The 25,056-nt window shown below is 42.1% G+C and overlaps 1 protein-coding gene across 2 annotated transcripts in view; it reads right to left on the bottom strand.

Moving 5' to 3' along the window:
- DNAH7 (dynein axonemal heavy chain 7) overlaps positions 1 to 25,056 on the bottom strand; it is a 1,158,398-nt gene that overhangs the window by 861,614 nt on the left and 271,728 nt on the right. For both annotated transcript variants that reach the window (XM_069225862.1, XM_069225863.1), the window contains one exon: positions 7,807 to 7,993. In XM_069225862.1, coding sequence (XP_069081963.1) covers positions 7,807 to 7,993 — 187 coding nt within the window. The remainder of the gene's footprint in view (positions 1 to 7,806; positions 7,994 to 25,056) is intronic.

The following is a 25,056-nucleotide window of genomic DNA, read 5'->3' as shown; positions in this document are numbered from 1 at the left end:
TTTGGGCCCTCTCTGCAGAGAACTACCTGTTCTCTCCTCACCCAGCCCCGACAACATCATGTGCCAGGTAGTATTGCCCGGACCAGGCCTGGGTGGTGAAAGTAACTGACTGGGTTGAAGAAACGCTTCTGAGTGTGATCAGAAGTGGGTCAAGAGACTAGGTGACCCTCTCTTTCTCCCCCGCCACTCTCCGTCTTCCCTCAGACCTCAACTAAGGGTGACTCTGGCCATGAGCGGCCTACTCTCAGAGGAGGGGGTAATCTCTATCTAATCCGTGGGGGTGGGTGTTAGAAATGGGGTTTTTGGTTGGCAATCAGGTTGCCCTCTGTCCAAGCAAGAACCCTCACTCTAGTCAGGGTAAGTCACACACAATCCAAAATCAGCCTGTGCTCACCCTCCGGTAGCTTGGCACGAGCAGTCAGGCTTAACTTAGAAGGCAATGTGTAAAGCATTTGTGCAATAAATCATACAACACTATAGCATAACACCACAAAAATACACCACACAGTGTTTAGAAAAATATATAATATTTATCTGGGTATCTTCAGGTCAAAACGATCAAAGTTGCATTATGAATTTGTAAAGATATCACTGAAAAGTGATATAAGGTGTCTTAAGTCTTTAGAAAGTAAACAAAGTCTCTTTCAAACACAAAGTACCTGGTTTCTGGTGGAAAATCTCCTCAGAGGGCCACAGGAGAAGAGGTACGTGGAAAACTGGTGTGTGCCTCGATTTCTCCTCAGCACACACGGACTTGCGTTGTTATTTTCCACGCGGGGAGTCATGCGTCGTTTTTCCGGCGCGCGGACAGTCTCTTTCTGTGGTTCGCGGGGAGTACCAGATGTCCCGGGTCTGTGCGTGGATTTTCCTGCTTGTTTTCCGGCTGCGCGTCGTTCTGCGGGGCTGCGCGTCGAAGTTTCGATCTCACGGCAGGCGTCGCGTCGATTTCTCCTGGGGAGTCGGGCGGCGTTGTCCTTGCGAGGCCGCGCGTCAAAGTTTCGATCTCACGGCAGGCTTCGCGTCGATTTCTCCTGGGAAGTCAGGCGGCGTTGTCCTTGCGAGGCCGTGCGTCAAAGTTTCAGTCGTCCCGAAGGCGTCGCATCGATCAGCATCGGTGTGCGGCGTTTTTCTTGCCGTGGAACAAGCTGTGCGTCGAAAAGTTCGGCGCACGGAGCGTCCAAGAGGAAGACAGAAGTCTTTTTGGTCCTGAGACTTCAGGGAATAGGAGGCAAGCTCTATCCAAGCCCTTGGAGAGCACTTTTACAGCCAGACAAGAGTTCAGCAAGGCAGCAGGCCAACAGCAAGGCAGCAGTCCTTTGTAGAAAAGCAGACAGGTGAGTCCTTTGAGCAGCCAGGCAGTTCTTCTTGGCAGGATGTAGTTTCTGGTTCAGGTTTCTTCTCCAGCAAGTGTCTGATGAGGTAGGGCAGAGGCCCTGTTTTATACCCAAATGTGCCTTTGAAGTGGGGGAGACTTCAAAGAGTGGCTAAGAAGTGCACCAGGTCCCCTTTCAGTTCAATCCTGTCTGACAGTAGGGGGTGTCGCAGTCCTTTGTGTGAGAGCAGGCCCTCCACCCTCCCGGCCCAGGAAGACCCATTCAAAATGCAGATGTATGCAAGTGAGGCTGAGTACCCTGTGTTTGGGGTGTGTCTGAGTGAATGCACAAGGAGCTGTCAACCAAGCCCAGCCAGACGTGGATTGTAAGGCACAGAAGGATTTAAGTGCAAAGAAATGCTCACTTTCTAAAAGTGGCATTTCTAGAATAGTAATATTAAATCCAACTTCACCAGTCAACAGGATTTTGTATTACCATTCTGGCCATACTAAATATGACCTTCCTGCTCCTTTCAGATCAGCAGCTGCCACTTCAACAGTGTATGAGGGCAGCCCCAATGTTAGCCTATGAAGGGAGCAGGCCTCACAGTAGTGTACAAACGAATTTAGGAGTTTTACACTACCAGGACACATAACTACACAGGTACATGTCATGCCTTTTACCTACACAGCACCCTGCTCTAGGGGTTACCTAGGGCAAACATTAAGGGTGACTTATATGTAGAAAAAGGGGAGTTCTAGGCTTGGCAAGTACTGTTAAATGCCAAGTCGAGGTGGCAGTGAAACTGCACACACAGGCCTTGCAATGGCAGGCCTGAGATAATGAAAAGGGGCTACTTAAGTGGGTGGCACAACCAGTGCTGCTGGCCCACTAGTAGCATTTAATTTACCAGCCCTATGCACATAAAGTGCACCTTACTAGGGACTTATGAGTAAATTAATAGTCCAATCAGGTATGATTCAAGGTTACCATGTTTTAAGGGAGAGAGCATATGCACTTTAGCACTGGTTAGCAGTGGTAAAGTGCGCAGAGTCTAAAAACCAGCAAAAATGAGGTCAGAAAAAGAAAAGGAGGAAGGCAAAAAGTTTTGGGATGACCCTGTCAAAAAGCCAGGTCCAACAGTGGGGTAGTCGGGGTGAGATGGAGGGTAGAAGAGGGTTTGGGCCATGTGGTCTGCATTGTGCTACCAATTGACATGCCAGATCTCAGTTGCACTAAATTGCTATGCGGGTGTGTGTGTGTGTGTGTGTGTGTGTGTGTGTGTGTGTGTGTGTGAGAGAGAGAGAGAGTGTGTGTGTGTATGTGAGAGCGTGTGTGTGTATGTGTATGTGAGAGTGTGTGTGTGTGTGAGAGAGTGTGTGTGTGAGTGTGAGTGTGTGTGTGCGTTTGACTGATACCCATACCGTTATGGTGCTGAGTGAATGAGTGAGTGTGAGGGTACTTGCCTGAAGACTGCGTGCTAGTGATTACATCGACCTGCAGTTCTGCTTTATACATTGATTTCTTGCCAACTTCATACTACATTTGACATTGGGGCTACCCATACTGCTTCGGCCCACAGTGCTGCTAAACGTGTTGTCATTATCTGTGTGTACATATTCCTGATATCGTTGTGATCTGGGGTGCCTCCTATAACTGCGTGGTAGTATTGCATTATATTAATTGCCAGGATGGGCCTAGTTCTGACAATGTATCGTACCGCATAAAGGTACTGAGGGGGGTAATGTAGGATTTCTCCCAAGTGTGCATGCTACTGATGTCATTTTAAAGTGGTGGGGCTTAGTACTGCTTGTTGTTGTAGGAAATGTTAAAAACAAATGCATTGCCACAAATACGAGATGTGAAAACATCACACAACATTAACCATCACAATCAAAAAGGAGTTTAGGCCAAACCCCCACACTGACTCGAGCAAGGTGAAAGGTTCCCTCAAGGATGTAACCGAGTAAGAAACACAAAAGGGTCATCTGTTAAAGACCAACTCATGTCTGACCAACCTGCAGGTATTTACAACATTAGCACACAAATCCACAGCCCACTCTCTGTGCCTACAAACATATTGCCAACTGATTAGGTACTGGGTACATAATTGAATTAGCCCAAAGCACACAGATGCGTGATTTACAATGGATGCAGGGAAGAAGCCAAATTCCAAATGCTCAGGTGTCCCGGACCCACAATGCTGTCAGCACACACTTCAAATTAATAATATTCACAAAAGAGCACGTACACATTCACAGGTCAAAGAATGCTCAGTCATAAACCTTTGTTGAATGTATAATAAAGAGTGAATAATGTCTTAACCCAGGAATTCAGGGTTATGGGGTTTCCATTTTAATCTGTAAACTTGCAAGTCATCAATTGTTAATCATGTGTAATAAAGTTTTGTACTGATTTGTATATAAGAGTCTGTCTATGAACAAGATTTTGAGAAAAACCTTGGAGGCAGGTAGTGATGTGCAGTCCACAGTGTTCTTCTCCTTGTTGTGGCAGCTAGAAATACTGTCTTTGGAACTGCCAAAAAGAGTCTGCATGGTCATTTCTGAGTCAAGAGAGCGTATTCGTTCACCAAGCAACAGTGTAAGAATACCAGAGTATGATTTTTGCCCAAAAGTCATGATGTTTATGTTGTGTTAATTAATGTGGGTGTTGAATACAAACTTTGTTAGCCTACCACACACGTGAAGTCTCTTTTGTGACATTCATGTATTGTGTGAAGGTGCTGTGCCAATGCTTTATACATTGCCTCTGTGATAAGACTGACTGCTCAGTGCCAAACTACCTAAGGGTGAGTGCAGGCTATACAGTGAGTACCCCTGACGGGAGCAGTAGGTTCTGCATGTCTGGTGCCCTATCAAAGCCAACCAGAACGTACTGCACCCAACACCCCGGAAGTAAGCCACCAATAGATCCAGGGCATCAGCCCTTATGGGGGGTGCCCCAGGCATGGGCCAGTCCTGAAGCAACGAGCCAGCACCGGGGCATCAGTACTAGAATGGAGGGCACTCTCCATGGGGCAGGGTGCTGAGAGTCACTCACCAAGCCTCATCCAACGCGCAGCAGTGGTGGCCACATAACTCAACGGGTGGGGCGAATGGAGATAACTTAAGTTGCATGTGTGTTTGGCCAGCCTCAGACGCCGGCCAAACACACATGCAGACTTAGGTGCACCCTCCCCTCCTCCCATCTCCTGTGGCCCAGCACTACCGCTCACTGCAGTGCTGGCTGTGCCAGAAGTAGAAAAATAAAACAATAGTAAGTTATAATTTAATTTTTCTGCTTCTGGCACAGCCAGTGGGGGGACAACCGTGCTAACGGCCAGCAACATGCTGTCACCATTACAAGGAACCAGGCCGGCTGGTCATCCAACACGCACCAACAGGCCGTTTCCATTACAAAGCACTGGGTCAGTCGGAGGCAAGTCAGGTGGCGGAAGGATCAACAACTGGGCCAGGCTACGGTGCAAATGTCACTTCATCAATATATTGGGAGAGCAGGCTCTCGCAGATGGAAAAGAGTGCAGTATCTTGTGCTATATAAATCGGTAGGAAGATCAGTCAGAGAATTGTAACTGTTCTTAGCAACATGAAGACATACTTCCTCATGCTTCCAATCCGAAAGGAGGTAGACTGAGTCCTATGAGCCTCAAATAGATAGAGGCACTTCAAAAAATCTTCAAAAAATGCAAGTAAGTGGAATCAGTTTCGCTCATAAGATTTCTTCATTGCGATGATTTAAAGTAGCAGGGTGAAAAGCAGGGTATATACAGAGCTAAAGACCAATAAGTGATCCCAAACCTGGGAGCTTCTTTATGAAGGTCCAGCTCAGCAGTCAGGCTTTTTCGGTCTATACTGTGTACAAGGCAGGGCTATCTCACGCTTGCACCTCTGTTATTTATTTTGGTGCTGGATAACCTCCTCATCTGTCCAAGTGAACAAAACAAATTCTAAAGCACTTGAGTGGTGACAATAAAAGATCCAAACTATACCGCCCTACTCTCTACAAATCAGTCGGAATTCTTCCTAGTAAATTATTGTTGCAAATCAAAATTCTAGGCGATGAAGGCATCCAATGGGATCCCACTTTAATTACCTGAAAATTATTTTCACTGATAGCAATGAATAGAAAGCTATGTTAAATAAGTAGGGAGTGCTTTGGTTTGTGGAAATGGTGATAAATGGTTACGCCACCATTCTATTTGTTTGTACTTCTGCTTGTGCTGATCTCTATCAGCTTAGATAAATTGAGGGACATATTTTGTTGGCACTGTAAAAGGTAAAGTACAACTATGAATGCGCTCAAGGCAACTAAAAATAGTGGTGTAATCAAATTACCCGACTTCAACCCTTACCATAATAACCTGACCACACTGTAGGTTTCACCTTTGGTTCAGAACTCCTCTACCCCTATGCTTTACCCTAAGTAACATCACAACTAGGGACCAAATTCCAAGGCTAAAGGACTCTCAGCTGTTATTCCCACCAGAAAGGCTATTTGTAAACCAGATACCACTGGTGATGTTAAAAATTATAGATTCCTTCTAAGCCTCCTTGTAGTACACTGAGTTCAAGTTCAAGAGCAGATCTTTTGCATGAAAGGCTATGGCCTCCTGGTAAAACATTGTTTCTGTGCTGTGGTTGTTCCACATTTAGGCAGAAGAAGGGTTAGTTGACTTCCAAGGACCTGGGAGCTCCCACAGAAAATGAGTATATAGGCTAAGTAGGGAGGATTTATTTTTTGTGGATTGCTTTATGCATGGGACAGGATGTATTGAATATGATTCTCGCTGTGATGGGTAGCCATGGACGATTTCTAAGTATGGGAGTGATGTGATCGAATCTACTTGCCAAATAAAATAAAGTATAGAGTTGAGTATAGGAAAGATCTGAGAGGAGTGACTGATGTTTGTGGTGCTTCTTGTAGCATGGAGTTTACAAAGTCCATCCTTGAGACAACAAGAAAATGAATTGCCGTATTCAGATGTTCAATGGGGATGTGCTGTCGATTTGTTTTAGGGTATACAGGTGGAAATTGGTGAATTTGATTACATAATTAATGTGAGGAGTTAATGAGAGGTTAGAGTCATAGGATAAATGTAGGAATTTGACCAATAGTATTCACGTGCGAGAAAAACCCTCCAGTTCTGGAGATAAGAGACTTCAGTAGAACCTGTGCTTAAGGGCAGTACAGAGGAGGAAGAATTCAAGTTTCTGTGGGTTTAGTAGAAGGATCTTCTCCTTTATCCATGTTTGCACATGGTGTAGGGAATGTAGCATATTTGGCTGCATAGCACAAAGAAGCATGATAGTGGGTGATCTAATGATAGAATGGTGGATGGCACTCAAGGTGCAAAGGGGCTGAGGGATGTGAGGGGGGGAGGGACAGTAGCCATAGGGTGGGAGGGTTAGGCAATGAAAGGTTTGATGTTAGCAGTAGAAATATACATGCCATAAAAAACAGTGGGACTGAAATGCTCCTGGACAGGACAACAGAAGACTATGAAGCTATGCAATCAAATCAGGAAGAAGGAAGTAAGATAAATGAGAGCAATCCACTCATGATTAAGAAGCTGACTCAAGGCCAACTCTAAGTATTTGTTACTTATCAGTCTAAAAATAAAAGTCCCTGATTCACTAGAAGTTCTCTTGCAGAATTCAGAGGGAATATAAGTGCCATAGGAACCCGTCCTGACATATATGATGGACCTGAAAATAGAAAAGTTGGCAGATATATAAAAAAAGGGCCCATCCTAAAAATTAGACCTATTTCTGGTGACTGCCCTGTTATCATCCACCTCATAATAAACGCCTTATATTCAGATTTTGAACCTCAGCCAAAGAAAACAGGAGCTATCACTTTCAGCCATGGCTGGCGAGTAGCCTATACTACCATGATGTTCATGAATTCTGGAATTAGATGGTTGTTTTCTGTTATAGTTTCTTGGCTAGAAAAATCTCATTGAAATAACATTGGACAAAGTGATAGGAAAGCAATAGCAAGCAAATTATACAGTAGTGAACTATTCAGAGGAAGAAAGCATAGAAAGGAAATTTAATGGAGCATGAAAAAGCAGAAAGATAAAGTGATGAATAGAAGAGCCAGAAAAAGTAATACCAAAGGGAGTCAGGAGAAATGAGGAAAACTATGGTAGGACGATGAGAGAAAAAGTAATTTAGATGACCACAGACTCTGAAGAGAGAGAGGTAAATGAGACCGCTAGAGAGCAGATTGAAAAAAGAGAGATGCCACCATAACAAACACAATTAGAGACTGGAATGGATAAATCTGATGGTACCCCATTATATCAGTGCTTTCTGTTCCATACGTGGCACTAGGTGGTCTGCATGCAATGCCACTAAATGCAGAACTATGTGCCTGAAATTTTGCTATTTCATTTTGTACATAAACCTTTTTCTCCAAGCCCAACACATACAATTTTATTTTATTTTTTTGCATAGTCCATTACACTTACCAACAAGACTTGTTTCATAGTCTCTTTCCACGTTTTATCTACTGTGTTAAATCGTCTTCCTTCCTCTGGCATCTGGGCCATAATGTCCGGTGAGCTAAAAATAGGCTCCAAATAAAGCCAAGTTGCTTGAACCTTTAACCACTCATCCAAGATTTCTTGCAGCAACAAAAGCTTTCCTTCCCAGTCTCTGTGGAAACAAAATATTTTAGGTTGCACCCATTTAAAGAAATCTTCAAAATAACATAATGCGGTAAAATAAATGACAAAACATAGTAAACATACTAAATCATTAAAATCTTTAGCCATAACTTTTCTCATACAGCAAATGTGAAATACAAACAAAACATGAAAGGCGCTCTTCGATTATGACTATCATAACAGCACTAAAGATGGTCAGACACACACCAAATCATATCTAGGCATGGGGACCCAACCCACACCCGCATATTGCCAACATATAGTAAAATAATTCAGAACCTTCTCAAACATTGAGGCAAGGTAGTTGCTGTATATGGGGTGGTACATACTCTTCACCGGAAGTCCGAAATGACTGTCTTCTCTTCTTTTGCTCAGAGAAGTTGAGCTGAGGATACTTCATATTTACCTCTCAATATCATCATTCTTGTGGAAACATACAGCCCTTTTTATTCACTATTTACAGGAGGAAAAGGCTGTGAACACAGGATTTTGAAAAGATTTCATTATCCTTTGGGAACATATGTGGAGTCCGCCTTAGAGTATAATTTGTAACCGAAATTGCAAGTACGTCACAGAATTCCTCACTCACTCAAACCGCTGTAGTTGACAGGCTGAAAGACCCACAGAGATTGCAATAGTCTAAACTAGGTTGACCAAAACATCTATCAGCATAGAATTGAAATAGGGATCAATAAAAAAATACGTTGAAATCAGCCTCAGCGAACTTGCAAGCTTACTCTATGGAGGCAAATGCTATTTGGCGGACAAGGAATGTGGGAGAAGAGCAGCAGAAGGGAAGGTTGGCCAACATGCGACAAAGGCCAAAGAGTTTAACCTTGGAAGGATTAAGTTTAAGCCCATTACATCCAAACAATTTCTAACCAGATCAACAGAGTAACTAAATAAGTTTCAACTTCATAGCTAGGGTACACATCTGACTCCTAGGAATACACCTCAGGGGCCCCATGTGAATGTTAAAGAGAGAAGGAAGAAGCAGGGATTCTCACAGTTTAAACAACAAGAATAGAACACGAAGAAAAAAGCTACTGTCTCCACCAAGAAAAGCCAGAATCAATCAAGGGTTTTATTGGGCAAGGGTTTAATACCAAATGACACACCACAGTGTTAAATGCAGGGTGGAGATCCAGAATGTTGAGCACAAACACATCTCACTCATATATCTGCTTAAGCAAGTTGCATTAGATAATTGTTAAAGTGGTCTTTCATCAATGTTTATTGCTCCAGAAATATTTGTAGGTGCCAAACCACCACCATCTCCAGTTTCTTAGATGACCATCTAAGAATTGCATTATTTGATCTGTTATTAAAAATAATGAATCAAATAGTGAAATCAAAGTTTTTTTTTCAGGGGCAGAATCAGAATGGCACTTAAACTTTAAGCTCTCAATAATTTCGGACGAGTTTCTATCGCTGCTCAATTTGTACTGTTCTGTTTATTGAAAATGTCAATAGAAAGTTATTAAAAAAAAAAAGTTCATGAGAGAAATGCTTAAAAAGTTGGTAGTGTGATATTTCAGAACTGCACTATGTTTGAAGCGCACCGGGACTAGTAAGGAGTAGTCAGAGTGGCAGTTACATTTCAAGGATTTGAGAGGTCGGATAATATCCACCAGTGTGTAAAAGCTCTAATGGCATCAATGTGCCATCCATCGGGGATGCATAAATTGGGGTCATGTGGTAAAACGAGTTGTGAATTGTTAATGAAAAAGAAATTCAAGGCCTCACAGAATACAGATCAGGATGTTATATATCAAGAAGTGTGTGAAAAAAGATGTCAAGCCCATGTCCTCCCATGTGAGTTGGCTAGTCAACAAAATGGTAGAAACCAAAGTTATCCAGGTCTTCAATGATGCCTTGGCTAGAAGAATTAGCTAGGTCATCTGGCCGATGTTCAGATAATCTATAATGAAAGCACATTTGTGTTGGGTAAAATATGTTTGGTAAAATCAGTGTAATCTACAGATAAAGGTAGCCACCTGGAAGTTCAAAATGTAGACTATTGTGGAAGTGGGTCTAGTTGTAATTTAGCTAACAAGAATTCAAAGTAGTTATAGGTTTGACCTTACTGCTTTTCGGAAAGAAATTATATTGCTCTACAAAAATGCACAGCATCACCTCCTTCAATCTCAATATATTTTATGAGGATATTGCAATTATGTTAGATGTCATCAATAGCACTGGTGTTGAGGAACCATGATTCACTAGTGGGCAGTCCAGTTATTTGAATGGTATTTGAGTGGGCTTTATTGCGCAACCATTATTTTTGCTGGAAATAGATATCTTCTCTTAACCTCCATTGGTTAAACAATCAGCCAAAAGCTGGGAACCACTGAAAAACCTAGCAATGGACCACAGTTTACTCTATTGTCAAAACAGTTTATCAAAATGTATTTGCCACTAGAAATTACAAATGATATATGTGTCAAATAATTTTCATTTCTTTCTTTTTGCAGAGAGCAGGCAAAACATGATAATGTTTATTGAAATTCTGATAGATAGTAATATAAAATGTGGTACCCCTTATAAATTATATCCCCTTAAAATATAATCTAAAGAACTGCTTTTGACAATGTTAAGTGATGGCTTTTGCTGTATCTTGCCTCTGAAATTAAATAAACAACTAACAAGAACAGACATGAATATTATAAATGTCAATAATTATTAATGAAAAACTTAATCAGAAGACATGGAACTCCTTTTGTTTTCAGGGTTTGGCAAAAACACTAGGTTAACACAGAAAAAATTCTAGCTCCCATACAGTACATTGATCTCTTATTGCATTTACTGGCAATGAACAATTCACTTATGACTAGTTTAATGGAAAATACCAGTCTTTGCACATTCTTTACCTCAGTGTACCCCACCTCTCGCTTTCTCTCTCTCTCTCTCTCTCCATATTTTTCTTCCAGTCACTAGGGTTCGCTAAAACCTTGCTCTAAAACCTGACCTATCTCTTTATATTTCTTTTTTCATCTACCTCTCTGTATCTTTCTGGCCACCTCACCTTTCTCTCTTTACCTTGCCCTACCTCATTTATCTCTTCACCTCTATCTCTACTTCAGCTATCTCAGTATGCCATTCTTTTTTTCCTCTCAGTCCTTCTCATCTCTTCACATCCCTCTGATTTCTCTCTATCAACAAAGTTGGAGACCACTGTCCAGCTACTAGTGTACACATAGAAGAACAGGCGGGACAAGGCAGAGGAAGATGCTTAAGGAGAAAATTATCAGATTTCATTTGATGGAATGGTGAAAATACTAGGAACTGTGCTTTGATGTTCCCTAATACAGCAAGAATGCAAGATGTATATGGGATTTTTTGGGTAATTACACATATCTGGCATTTGAATTTACAACCGAAAGTGCTATGTGCATATGTCTTCTTTTAATATTAAGCATGAGACTACTAAACACCTTTCAAGTCATACCCAATGCGTTTCTCATGTAATTGGGAAAAGGCTAAATTGGCTAAACACTGAATTACACGTATAATGTTGCAAGACAAAAAGTAATATCTAGATCAAAGTGCAAAAATAAATTGCTTTATAAAATGGTGTTCAAGCTTTCTGTTGGGACTAGATGGCTAGCAGATTGTGGGCAGCCTGTTTCTCAAAGTTGAACATATAATTCGATACTCTTCGTCATAAAGATGATTTAAAGTGGCAGAAAATAGATAATAAGTTAAAATTTGTTCCAAACCTGAAGTCCCAAAATATATCTTCTGTGGGACTCCAAAGATAATTAAAATGGCACTGCTCCAAACTACAGTATGCATGAGTGTGGAGAATAGAAAAGAAAATTAGCATGTCTGTAAAATACCAGCTGCTTTGTAGAAAAAGAGTGAACTGAATATACCTCGGGTGAATTGCAAACATGGTAAGATTCATATGAGAAAAGGGATATTCGAAGCTGATGATTCCTGGGAACCAATGTCAAGGTGATACTTCTGGAGCGGCCAACAAGCTAGAACAACATGCAGAACTATGCACTCTTATGGTGCTATTTGAGGGCATGACCTGGAAGAGGAAACACTGCAACATGATACAATATAAAAGTTACTTTAGGTAGGAAATACCCAATTGACAAGGATAATTTCATGTGTTTCCCATCCTAACACAAAACCTGGCTTGGGCCAACTGGGAAAGGAGCTTCAACGCAAAGGAAGATAACCCAACCAGACAGGGAGAAATTGATAATGGGAGCTATGAAATGTAATACAAGTTGAACAGTGCTGCTAAAAACAAAAAGGTAATGGCCGTTTATCAGCAGGCCCATATATACTGTAATTCATGAGGGCAGACTAGTGTAGGCTAAGGTCCAGAAGGCAGAGGCAACCACAAGAGGCAAGGCAACATTTAGAAACTACCCAGCATGGCAAGGGAAGAAGCCGTTAAGATGAACCAAGCAACATCAACACGACTACAGACTGTCCACCTTGGTACTGCTGGGAAAGAACAGAATGTAGCAGGCAGTGCTGCCACAGAACTGGTTGCCATGCCTTTCACAATGACATTTTTCTCACAAACCATTTGAGCCTAGGGGCACCAGGTCCCTAAAGACACCAGAGTGGTGACCAGCCCTATAACAGTCTCCGTTGCATGGTACTGCACGGTTCCAGCCAGCATGTTCTGTATCAATATGTTCTCCTTACAAGTTGCAAATGCACAGGTAGATGTGCTGGAAAAGATGGTATATGAACCACATCAGAAGTGGTTATTGAATCCCACATGAATGGGAGCAAACACCATTTGCCGCAGTGCCCTAAATACCAGAAGGGTGAAATTGTCTGTGATTGACAACCAGTTACCTGTCCATGATCTATTTTTAATGGATAAAGGGACATGGTTTTAACTCTCATTGGGTTGCAGTGATGGCCAAAATGACTGTACTTGTGGAGGGGATCTTGGGTGAGAAACAAATGAATGTCAGTGACACTCTTGGGTATATGATGAGGTGGAAGGAGAGCATATGTAGATGGAGGAGTGACCTATCAGAGGGGAGGTTGAGGACAAAGGGGCAGGGAGTTAAGGGAGGGAAGTGGTGGCAGTTTATAGAGGACAGAATGATTTGAAATGGGGCTGGCAAATAGGCAGTGTAGAAGCAGTATACATTGTTGTGAGAAAGTCATCCTTTTAGCATGTTCACCCCAATGTTTTCTGACTGATACAGATGGTAACTGACCCTGACTGTGCCCTGGGCTCTGCTAAACAGCTGCATGGCCGGTGCTTCGAACAAAAGGTATATGATAAAATGGCACAATTACAATTGGCAAGGGCAGACCCCTGTAAGTCCCTAGTAAATAATAGGGCAAGGGGGACTCAAACTACCTATAAGCCCCTAGTATATAATAGGGCAGGGAGGTTTAGAGGTCTAGAATTTCCTGCACTGGAGTGTACACTGCTGTGTTGCCTGCTGTCATTTTCAAAGGCAGCCCTGCCTTGCAGGCTGTCTTTAAAAAGTAAAATGTGTGCAAACTTTACTTTCAAATTTTAGGTACTTCCAAAGTGATAATCTACTTTATTGTTTACGTATAGGTCACCCCAAGGTTTCCCTCTAGATGACCCAAGGGCTGGGTGCACACGTAACTAGAAGCAGGGACATTATAAAAGAGGTTTATATGCCCTGGTGAGGAAAAACTGCACCTTTCATTTTTCCTTATTGTAGATACTTAGCTCCATAGGCTAAAATGGAAATATTTTCCATAAGCATAAGTATTGCTAGGAAGGAGTTAAATGTGTCATGAAAGGACTCAAAATAAAGGTAATGATAAATCCAATAACTTGCCAATGTTGAATATATCATAACTAGTACAGAACATAAGTTATAAGACTTTTTTCTGAAAGCCAAATTCCAGCCTGCTAGTGGTCTCTCGACTGGTCAGCCCTAACAGGATTAGCCAGGCTGCTTTGATTAGGTGACAAGTGGCCTGCACTGAGCAGAGGTTGTCTGATGGGGGAGGTTGGCAGATGCTGAGGATAGGCCAGGAAGGGGGCTTGGTAAATCAAACTGAGGCTTCAAAGGAAGCAAGACAGAAAGGAATGCTTGCCCAGCCTACCCTCTCAACTTGTACCCCAAAGATAGAATAGAGAGTGGACTCAGGAAAGGAATTTGCAGATATCCAGAGGGGGAGTGTTAATGGAAATGAGCCACACCAGGGGGTTGGTTTTGCCAGATCTTGCTCCTCTGGAAGACAATCGTCCATCCTGGAATGTTAAAGTGCAGTGCTTTATGGGACAAGAAAATGCCAAACTTTGGTGGAAGCTGTCATGCTTTTGGGTGGCACCCTGCAGAACACTACACTAGAGTGCTCCTGCCTGTCCCCCAAGATGAATGAATAAAAGTGGCTGATCTGCATTGTAACTCCGATTTGCTGCTTGAAACCACAAGAAGAAGAAGGACTGCCCTGCTGCACCCTGGTCTGAAATACAGAGGACTTCATACTGAAGTACTACTCTTGTTGCACACTGGAACAACATCCCAAATGATTTTGCCTTGCTTCAAAAAGGACTCAATATTAGACTCCCTAAAAGCAACAGGGTAACAGAACTTGTCTGCACCAACTTTCACAAATGTACCAAGCCTGGAGTGCATCCAGTGTACTTTTAAGGATTTGGCCAGGTGCATTGTGGGAATCGTGGTCCTAAACTCAGAGCTTCTACACCCTTGGATGTGTGGTTTGGACACTTTGAGACCCAAAGTGGATCTTCTGGAAGGAGATCCGGAAGTTTGGAGAAGTTTGGAGCAACCTTTGGAAAAAGCTCCATAGGTGGACAGACTCACCGTCATGAGTCAAGCCGACTACCTTCAACCCAGCCAGTCAGGTTTGTGCCACTGAAAGCTCCAAACTTCCAGGATTTGACAAGGGAAAAAGCAGTTTGAGGATGCTGCATCGAAATTGGCTTGCTGAGGAGGACTGCACGAGGTCGAGAGGGAAAAGCTCCCTAAATGTTTCTAAGTGCAAAAGTAAACTTTTTATAGAGGCCTCCTGCTCAGGGTATCCGAGCACGACTTCATCACCATCAGACTCAAACTTTGACTTTATCCCAGTCAAGCGCGACTAGATGTCACAGGTTGATGCTATTGATTCCTAAGCACTAGAAACCATAATTATTTAATCTTTAAAAATTCATAAATCTGGTTCCCTAAATTAGATTTTTGTTGTTTTGGTGTCATTTTAAAGATGCAAATATTTGTGTTTGCTATCGTTATTATAAATATATGTAGGATTCTTATTGTGTGTTGTATCTTACTTATTTACTGTTGTTGTGTATGTAAATGCTTTACATACCTGTCTCCGAAGATAAGCCTGCATGCTCGTTGCCAAGCTATGGGTTGAGCCATGGGCTGATATTTTGAGACACTGGCTGGACTGAACATTGCCTGGGGCATTATTGCTAGTAGTAGGTGTGTACTTACATCTACTAATAACCAGCCTCCAACAATTGCTATAATAAAAAGTAGACAAATACCTTTTGGATTAAAGAATAATAACGTGGAATCGTGAACTTGTTTTGTGCAGACCCCCTCCTACTTGCTATTATATGATGTTATGTAATGTGAGGTAATTATATTGTATTGTAAATGTGCTATCAGAATTGACCTGACAAATACAATATGGTGAATACAATATGTTTTATGTTCTATGTGATTGCATTTTAAAGCTTTATAAAAAATAAACAAAGTGAGCAAACAAAGAGGAAAAATTACTCTCAGTGCGAGTCCCTCAGAAACATGTTCTTCATCAGTAAGACATGCTCTAATTAAGCGAGACAAGCACCCAGAAAATATTTCTCCCAATAATGAAATGTGTTGAAGTCCAGCTAATGCCCAGTCTCGAAATCTCACTGCCAGTATCAGTCCCGCTGGAATCCACCCACTTGAAGTAAATGATACACATTCTTAGGGAGTGTGTTACATCTAGTGCTTGGAACCCTCTTACAGTGAAACCTATTCTCATGGAGTGAAACTCACTCCTAAGATATTAATTCATCGTCTATTTTAGTCAGTGTGTGTTTGTTCCTATAGTTCTTAAAGTTTAAATGAACCATGACTAAGTAGCATTTTAAGAGGATATCCGTACAAATATGATCTTTATATGAGATTTCACTCTCTGCCCATGCCAAGAAGCCGTTTACATACGAGCACTCAGATCTACATACCCTGTGCCCTGTAAAGCTTGTCTTGATTTCTGCATCCCAGAGTAATTTAACTGCAGCCTAGAATGCAGACCGTATTTGTTCTACTGAGCAGGCTGTCCCTCACATCTCATGACTTTTGTGATGCTAAGTCTTCAACAGGTTCAGCATGTTTTTGGCTTTCCTCCGCTCACCTTATATGGGTCATGGAATATAACAATCTGGGGTGTTCACCAAAAATGATTAAATCAAAACATTCTCAATAGAAGTAAAAAAAACAAAAAAACAAAGCACTGCTGAAAAGACAAAGTGCACTTGCAAAGAAACAAATTACTACTTAGGCACAGATTACAATCTGAGCCCTGCCACTGGTAGAGTTCCTGCACCAGAGCTGTTGATTACCTAGGAGGAGCAGGTCAGAATCATCATTAAACTCACCAGCACTCAGGGTATGGAAGGCAGATCAGAAGCTGGAGGAGTTGAGAAACCAAGTGCATGACATGTACCACTACGTTAGGCATGTCCATGGGTCGATCTAGCACATGGGTTTAGATGTCATCGCCCCGATGTCATGTTAGAAAAAGTAATTCGTTTTAGGGTCTTGCCCGATAATACTTTTTGTTTGTTACATTTTTTTTATGATAAAATGTGTAGCTAGCTCCTATGTGCCAACTTTAAATTAATAAATAAGTTCTCGTAGGATGTTTGTTGTAGAAAATATTTAGTAAAAGTAGACTAGACTCATTAAATCATGATACAGTTATTGCATGCCCAGAGAAGTTATTGTGAGATTATTAATATACACTCATCACCCTTGCAGCCGACACAGAAAAAGATGAATATGAACAGACTCAACAAGCTGTGCACCACTGCCCTAACCATCTTATAAAGAAGCAAAGGAAAAAGCATCCTGCAAAACAAGAGCCACCAATGTTCCACGTCAAGCAGAGTGCCCGCAATTGTAGCTGCCACCATTGCCACTGTTGAAACCTCCTCTTGAGATATGGATACTCCATCTACTGCCTCTAGTTAAGTGGCTTGTACATCTATAACACCATCAGCACAGTAGTGGAGGATACCTGTAGCCATATACCTGCCAGTACATCAACTCCCCACCTTTACAACGCAATACCATCTGCCGCTGTTGCAATTACAATACATGTTGTGTCTGCCCCCAATTTCCAAATCATTGCAGATATACCCACAAAGAATGAGGAACAGACTGTGAAACTGGCCGAACATGAGACAGTCAACACATGGAGCCAGTGCTTAATTTGTAAATAAAAACTTGCTGGTGTCCAAAGCTTTCTTCTGAAACAGTTAAATGTGTGAGCACAGAATACTGAGAAAGTGTGATCCTAAAGGAATCTCGGGTCTCTTTCATCCATGTACAGCCACCGCCTGCCCCATTAGCTTACTCTTTCAGCTTTCTCCCTTGTGGTGCTTTTCCGTCTTTCTCTTCCTCTGGTTTTTCCATATATGTTCTTCTTGCAATAATTGCCTGATGAAGAAAAATAAGTGCAGATCCCCAAAAATAAGTGCCACCCACCAGCAACCAGCAACTCAAATTATGCACTGTATACAGCCCATTGTCAGATGAGTTATCCCACCCATTAGTAGCACAAGCTGTACCACCTGTGACCACCACCACTATGGCCCTGGCATTTATCCCGATAATGTGCAGATTCGCTGCCATTGAGTCCAGTCATGTAGCACTCCTGGCACATTAGCGTGAGTCAACAGGTGCCGTTTTGTCAGTGGGCAATGCCATGCATGATCCATGTGACAGTATTAGTTTCATAAAACTACACAAGACATGGATTAGCAGCACACCATCACATTAAATGCACTACAGCATGAGATCTGCAAGACAACATGTAATAGAACTTGCTCAGCAAAGGTAAAACACAGGGCAATTTGTCGCAGGACACAAGTTTCCCAAATGTAATCACTATTTGTGACAAAGGACAGCTGGGCATTAAAATCGCCGACATGTACCCGATAAATGGGATAAATTCGATACGTAGCTGACATAAAGTTGTGTGCTCCAACTAACACTTCTAGCAACTATTCACTACCCCCTTCAACATCAACATGTCCAACAAGTCTCCCCTATACGGCCTCACAGGAGGTCTGCCCCTAATGCAAACTTCTCAGAGCTGTCTTCAGCTAAACACAAGGAAAGACCAACGTAAAGCAGTTACCAGTGATAACAAAGGATTTTTGAAAGGCAAGCCCACGAACATGGGAAAGTGATGGCGTGCGGTGGGTGTCGTTAAAAGCCTACAAAATTTACAACAGGTCAAATCGCACGCGCGCTCGACCTAAAAACGTACAGCATAATCCAATTAAATGCATGAACATTCAATGATGTGGTGTGCTCGGTTTAAGTTTTAAAGGTAGGATGTGCATCATTTGTTTATTTCGTTATCTGTAGAGTGTGTGGTGTATGGGGGTTATGGGTTTCTTATTATTTAAAACTGCTTCTGGATTTGCTAGTGAAGATGAGAAGGGTTGATAGTAGTAATATCAATGTTACCTTTGAGTTGCAAGGTGGGTTGGTGATTGGTTGTTTTTTACTATATTCTGCAATAATGCTTTTCAAATAAGAAAACTAAAAAAGATTGTATTGTGCATTTACACTTTGATTTAGAATACAAATTATCACTAACAATGCATCGTTGTGTTTTATTAAGTACCTAATAATGTTATTCTTATACAATTATTTAAAAATATATATGACTTAGTAACTGAGTTTAATCAAATTGGCACTCTCCATAATGTGTAGAGCTGTTTTTTAAAACTTTTAACAAAAAAATTAAATCATGAAAGTACATATTATTATCATTTTCACTTATATTATTAAACTATGGCTATTTTTGAGTTACCTCAGGACCGTCACTATGTATGAATGTATTAAGGGTGAAAGGCGCCGCACATCTGAGCAGTGAAACAATTGTATATGTGCACGTATTTAGAGTGAAAACAGGGTCTGGTGCAACCTGGCCCAGTGCCTTACTACCCAGTAGGCACAAATACGGGTATCCGAGTACCCATAGACAAACTTGAAAAAGATGGCCACAGCACACAGAGTATATAGTCCAATGGTGTGACAGGGATAATTATCCCTGATAGTATATAGATGAAGTGAAAGGTAGACTGGAGTCCAAGGTCTTGTTTTGCAGATGTTGTCTTTAATTGTAGATGCTAGAGATCATAATGTCATCAACGAGATACAGCCAACACGTGTTTCGTCACACAAGTGACTTCATCAAGGCTGCAAAACAGTAATGAGATACAAAAAAGGAAAATACTATTGTTATGGCCAACATAAATGTGTGGCGTAAAGCGTGGGCTCATATGTGAATATATGAAAGAGACTCCAAGTAGTTGGATATCCAAACCCAGTGATGTGTGTGTGAACTAAGTAGACTTAACAAGGTGAGTAGGTGAATGTTGGAAAAGCGTAGCAAGTACAGGTTCATGATTGGGACCCTAAGTGCAGAGTGTGAGAGAGAAAGTGAATAACTGTGGCTGAAAGTTGTGTAACCTAGAACTAGAGTAATGGGAGGTATATATTCAAAGTTTAAGGGTGGACAAATGCAACAGTGTACTGGAGTGGTATCTACGAGCCTACAGAGTGAGATGTAACAGGTAGACGAGAGGAGAAGGGCTGAGAGAGAGGTCCGGCAGCCGGATGAGTGAGGGCACACAAGTGAATCAAGTGAGTGGACCAGATAGAGAAGTGGCAGGAACTAAGTACATAGAACATACCTGGGCCATTTGGCCAGAATGGTACGTGACAAAGGTAGGTAGCGAGGGAGCCCCGTGATCAGTTAGCTGGGCTCCAGAAAGTCAATAGTTGCTGGTAGGAAAGATAACAAGGATTGTGAAAAAACAATGAAACAGTACACAGTAAGAGTGAAATAATGGGAGTAGAAACAAAAAGTAAAGCAAAAAAGGGGGGGAAGGAAGAAGTCTAAAAGAGCGATGTGTAAAGAGAGAGGGAGAAAATAAGAGGAATAGGTCACAAATACATACCTTTTAGGAATGGACCTAGTGGTAATGAGCCTGGGTAGGGTAATGAACCCGTAAGAAAAGGGCAGTAATGGTAGGCCCTGATAAGCCTATGGTCGGGAGCCTAAGAAAGTGTCGGAGAAAAGGGGAGAGGGAACGAGAAATGAGCCAATATAACCTGAAAGAGGAAACCATGAACATGAGCAATTGGTATAATCGCAGGTTAAGCTGTAGCGGTGTGGAGTGCGAGAATTAAACAAAGACAAGTGAGTAATAAGATCTCACTACAATGGTAAAGTGGTCCTAGCGTAATCAGTTATGGCCATGAATTGCAGGTAATTACTAAGTTAAAGAGAAGTGAGGTGAAAACTCAGCGCGGTAACGTAAGCTAGGATAAGTTATACTAATGACCAGGCAAATCGTCCAGAAAAGTCAAGGCGGGTTGAGAGTTGGAGAATAAGCGGAAAAAAGCCCATGTGTACAGGGCTGCGTTGTCGGCATGAAAACAAGTAGTTTTCAAATGAGAAAAAGCGGTAAAACGTGAAAAGCTGGCAGCGCCGTACATAGCACAATCAAAACACCGCTAGTTAGGGATGGAGCAAAGAATTGTGTGCGTAAAACAGCATAATTAGTAAACGGAGACTTGGGCTGTGTGCAAAATGCAAGCTGGCACTGAGGCGGTGAAAAAGTGAACCGCCAAACTAAACGTAAAATAGAGCGATGATTGCATAAGGCAGGGAGGCATAAGGGCAGAAGAGGAAGGCTTACCTGGGAAGTTGTTGAATGTGGCACCAAGTAATCGGAGCGTTGTAATAGTCCGGGAGGACGTGAGATCTCGTTTTAAGAACGTGGAAGGGAATGTTGTAGAAATAGACGACGGACTCGTATTGAGAAAGCTAGTCAGTGTGGCGGCCATGTTGGATGTGAAAAATGATTGAACGAGTGCCTAAGATTAAGGAAGAAACGTAGATCTATGAAATGTCGAAGGGGCGGCCATATTGTAAGGTGGAGGAACACAGGAGAGAAGACTGGGCTTGCAATACAATGTTCATGTAAAGAAAGAATACATTAAAAGAGGTGGACAGTAAAGACAAGACGATATAGAAAGAGATAAAAACGATATGGGTAAAGAAGCGATTGGTTGAATGGTAGTAGTAGCTGGAAGGTAAGGTAAATATAAATCCGATAGGGAGCACGCCAAAAGGTAATAATTGTAAGTCGGTGCAGAGAGCGTGATTAAGAAGCGAGGTAGGTAACGTAGGTGTGGTGTTGGTGGTAACTGATAATACAGGTTATTGGAGGAATGTATTAATACATGGTTATGGTAAGTACAAAAACAGGTACACAATACAAATATTAGGTTATAATAATACAAGGGCAGTAATACAAATAAACAGTCCAAAGCCACGTAGCATAGTAGATGTTAGATGTAAAAAACCAAAGGTGACGGAGCATGTAGAAACAGAGGCCATGGAGCGTAATAGTTTGATACAATAGAGGGTGAGTAGGTAGTAAAGCATATGTACAATACAGAGACATGTAAAATACAGGAATGTCATAGCCCGTGAAGAGTAAGGTATATGCATATACGTATTCACGGGTATTGGCCACGGAGGGGCCCAATTATTCAGTGAGAGACACCGGAGGAGTGGATCTCAGACCTCAAGAGAGAAAATAGTGTAGCTCACGGTCTGTGTTTAGGCCTGATTCAACTGTGCGAAGTTTTAAGATCCACTTTGCCTCGCATCTTCGCAGGTCCCTTGTTCTGTCCCCCCATCTTGGGGAGTTGGAAACATGTATAATGCCATGGAATCTAATGTTTCCCAGTATTGTAGGAGAATGAAACCGTTTTGTTAAGGGCCAATTGGCAGGATATGCAGCAGCCACATTTGTAAAAGCCGTTAGGTTTTTCTGGAAGCCAACCCTGTGGGCGAGTTTTCTCTGCCCCTCCCCCTCAACTCGCCCACAGGGTTGGCTTCCAGAAAAACCTAACGGCTTTTACAAATGTGGCTGCTGCATATCCTGCCAATTGGCCCTTAACAAAACGGTTTCATTCTCCTACAATACTGGGATCACGCACCAAATCAAGACCTTCATGAATTGCAACACAAAGTTCACTGTTTACTGCTTGATTTGTGTATGTGGTTTGGTCTACATTGGTAGCTCCATACGTCCACTCAAGGAACGAATACAGGAACATGTCAGAGCCATCAGAAATGTCAACACCAACTATCCTCTTGCTGTCCACTTCAACACCCTGCACGGGGAAAAAGATCTTTTAAACATTAGATTCCATGGCATTATGCATGTTTCCAACTCCCCAAGATGGGGGGACAGAACAAGGGACCTGCGAAGATGCGAGGCAAAGTGGATCTTAAAACTTCGCACAGTTGAATCAGGCCTAAACACAGACCGTGAGCTACACTATTTTCTCTCTTGAGGTCTGAGATCCACTCCTCCGGTGTCTCTCACTGAATAATTGGGCCCCTCCGTGGCCAATACCCGTGAATACGTATATGCATATACCTTACTCTTCACGGGCTATGACATTCCTGTATTTTACATGTCTCTGTATTGTACATATGCTTTACTACCTACTCACCCTCTATTGTATCAAACTATTACGCTCCATGGCCTCTGTTTCTACATGCTCCGTCACCTTTGGTTTTTTACATCTAACATCTGTACTATGCTACGTGGCTTTGGACTGTTTATTTGTATTACTGCCCTTGTATTATTATAACCTAATATTTGTATTGTGTACCTGTTTTTGTACTTACCATAACCATGTATTAATACATTCCTCCAATAACCTGTATTATCAGTTACCACCAACACCACACCTACGTTACCTACCTCGCTTCTTAATCACGCTCTCTGCACCGACTTACAATTATTACCTTTTGGCGTGCTCCCTATCGGATTTATATTTACCTTACCTTCCAGCTACTACTACCATTCAACCAATCGCTTCTTTACCCATATTCTTCTTATCTCTTTCTATATCGTCTTGTCTTTACTGTCCACCTCTTTTAATGTATTCTTTCTTTTCATGAACATTGTATTGCAAGCCCAGTCTTCTCTCCTGTGTTCCTCCACCTTACAATATGGCCGCCCCTTCGACATTTCATAGATCTACGTTTCTTCCTTAATCTTAGGCACTCGTTCAATCATTTTTCACATCCAACATGGCCGCCACACTGACTAGCTTTCTCAATACGAGTCCGTCGTCTATTTCTACAACATTCCCTTCCGCGTTCTTAAAACGAGATCTCACGTCCTCCCGGACTATTACAACGCTCCGATTACTTGGTGCCACATTCAACAACTTCCCAGGTAAGCCTTCCTCTTCTGCCCTTATGCCTCCCTGCCTTATGCAATCATCGCTCTATTTTACGTTTAGTTTGGCGGTTCACTTTTTCACCGCCTCAGTGCCAGCTTGCATTTTGCACACAGCCCAAGTCTCCGTTTACTAATTATGCTGTTTTACGCACACAATTCTTTGCTCCATCCCTAACTAGCGGTGTTTTGATTGTGCTATATACGGCGCTGCCAGCTTTTCACGTTTTACCGCTTTTTCTCGTTTGAAAACTACTTGTTTTCATGCCGACAACGCAGCCCTGTACACATGGGCTTTTTTCCGCTTATTCTCCAACTCTCAACCCGCCTTGACTTTTCTGGACGATTTGCCTTGTCATTAGTATAACTTACCCTAGCTTACGTTACCGCGCTGAGTTTTCACCTCACTTCTCTTTAACTTAGTAATTACCTGCAATTCATGGCCATAACTGATTACGCCAGGACCACTTTACCATTGTAGTGAGATCTTATTACTCACTTGTCTTTGTTTAATTCTCGCACTCCACACCGCTACAGCTTAACCTGTGATTATACCAATTGCTCATGTTCATGGTTTCCTCTTTCAGGTTATATTGGCTCATTTCTCGTTCCCTCTCCCCTTTTCTCCGACACTTTCTTAGGCTCCCGACCATAGGCTTATCAGGGCCTACCATTACTGCCCTTTTCTTACGGGTTCATTACCCTACCCAGGCTCATTACCACTAGGTCCATTCCTAAAAGGTATGTATTTGTGACCTATTCCTCTTATTTTCTCCCTCTCTCTTTACACATCGCTCTTTTAGACTTCTTCCTTCCCCCCCTTTTTTGCTTTACTTTTTGTTTCTACTCCCATTCTTTCACTCTTACTGTGTACTGTTTCATTGTTTTTTCACAATCCTTGTTATCTTTCCTACCAGCAACTATTGACTTTCTGGAGCCCAGCTAACTGATCACGGGGCTCCCTTGCTACCTACCTTTGTCACGTACCATTCTGGCCAGATGGCCCAGGTATGTTCTATGTACTTAGTTCCTGCCACTTCTCTATCTGGTCCACTCACTTGATTCACTTGTGTGCCCTCACTCATCCGGCTGCCGGACCTCTCTCTCAGCCCTTCTCCTCTCGTCTACCTGTTACATCTCACTCTGTAGGCTCGTAGATACCACTCCAGTACACTGTTGCATTTGTCCACCCTTAAACTTTGAATATATACCTCCCGTTACTCTAGTTCTAGGTTACACAACTTTCAGCCACAGTTATTCACTTTCTCTCTCACACTCTGCACTTAGGGTCCCAATCATGAACCTGTACTTGCTACGCTTTTCCAACATTCACCTACTCACCTTGTTAAGTCTACTTAGTTCACACACACATCACTGGGTTTGGATATCCAACTACTTGGAGTCTCTTTCGTATATTCACATATGAGCCCACGCTTTACGCCACACATTTATGTTGGCCATAACAATAGTATTTTCCTTTTTTGTATCTCATTACTGTTTTGCAGCCTTGATGAAGTCACTTGTGTGGCGAAACACGTGTT

This window comes from Pleurodeles waltl, chromosome 3_1, assembly GCF_031143425.1.
Source record: "Pleurodeles waltl isolate 20211129_DDA chromosome 3_1, aPleWal1.hap1.20221129, whole genome shotgun sequence".
Classification (NCBI taxonomy): Eukaryota; Metazoa; Chordata; class Amphibia; order Caudata; family Salamandridae; genus Pleurodeles; species Pleurodeles waltl.
The sequence above is the reverse complement of the archived record's forward strand: the minus strand, read 5'-3'. Positions and strand labels throughout refer to the sequence as shown.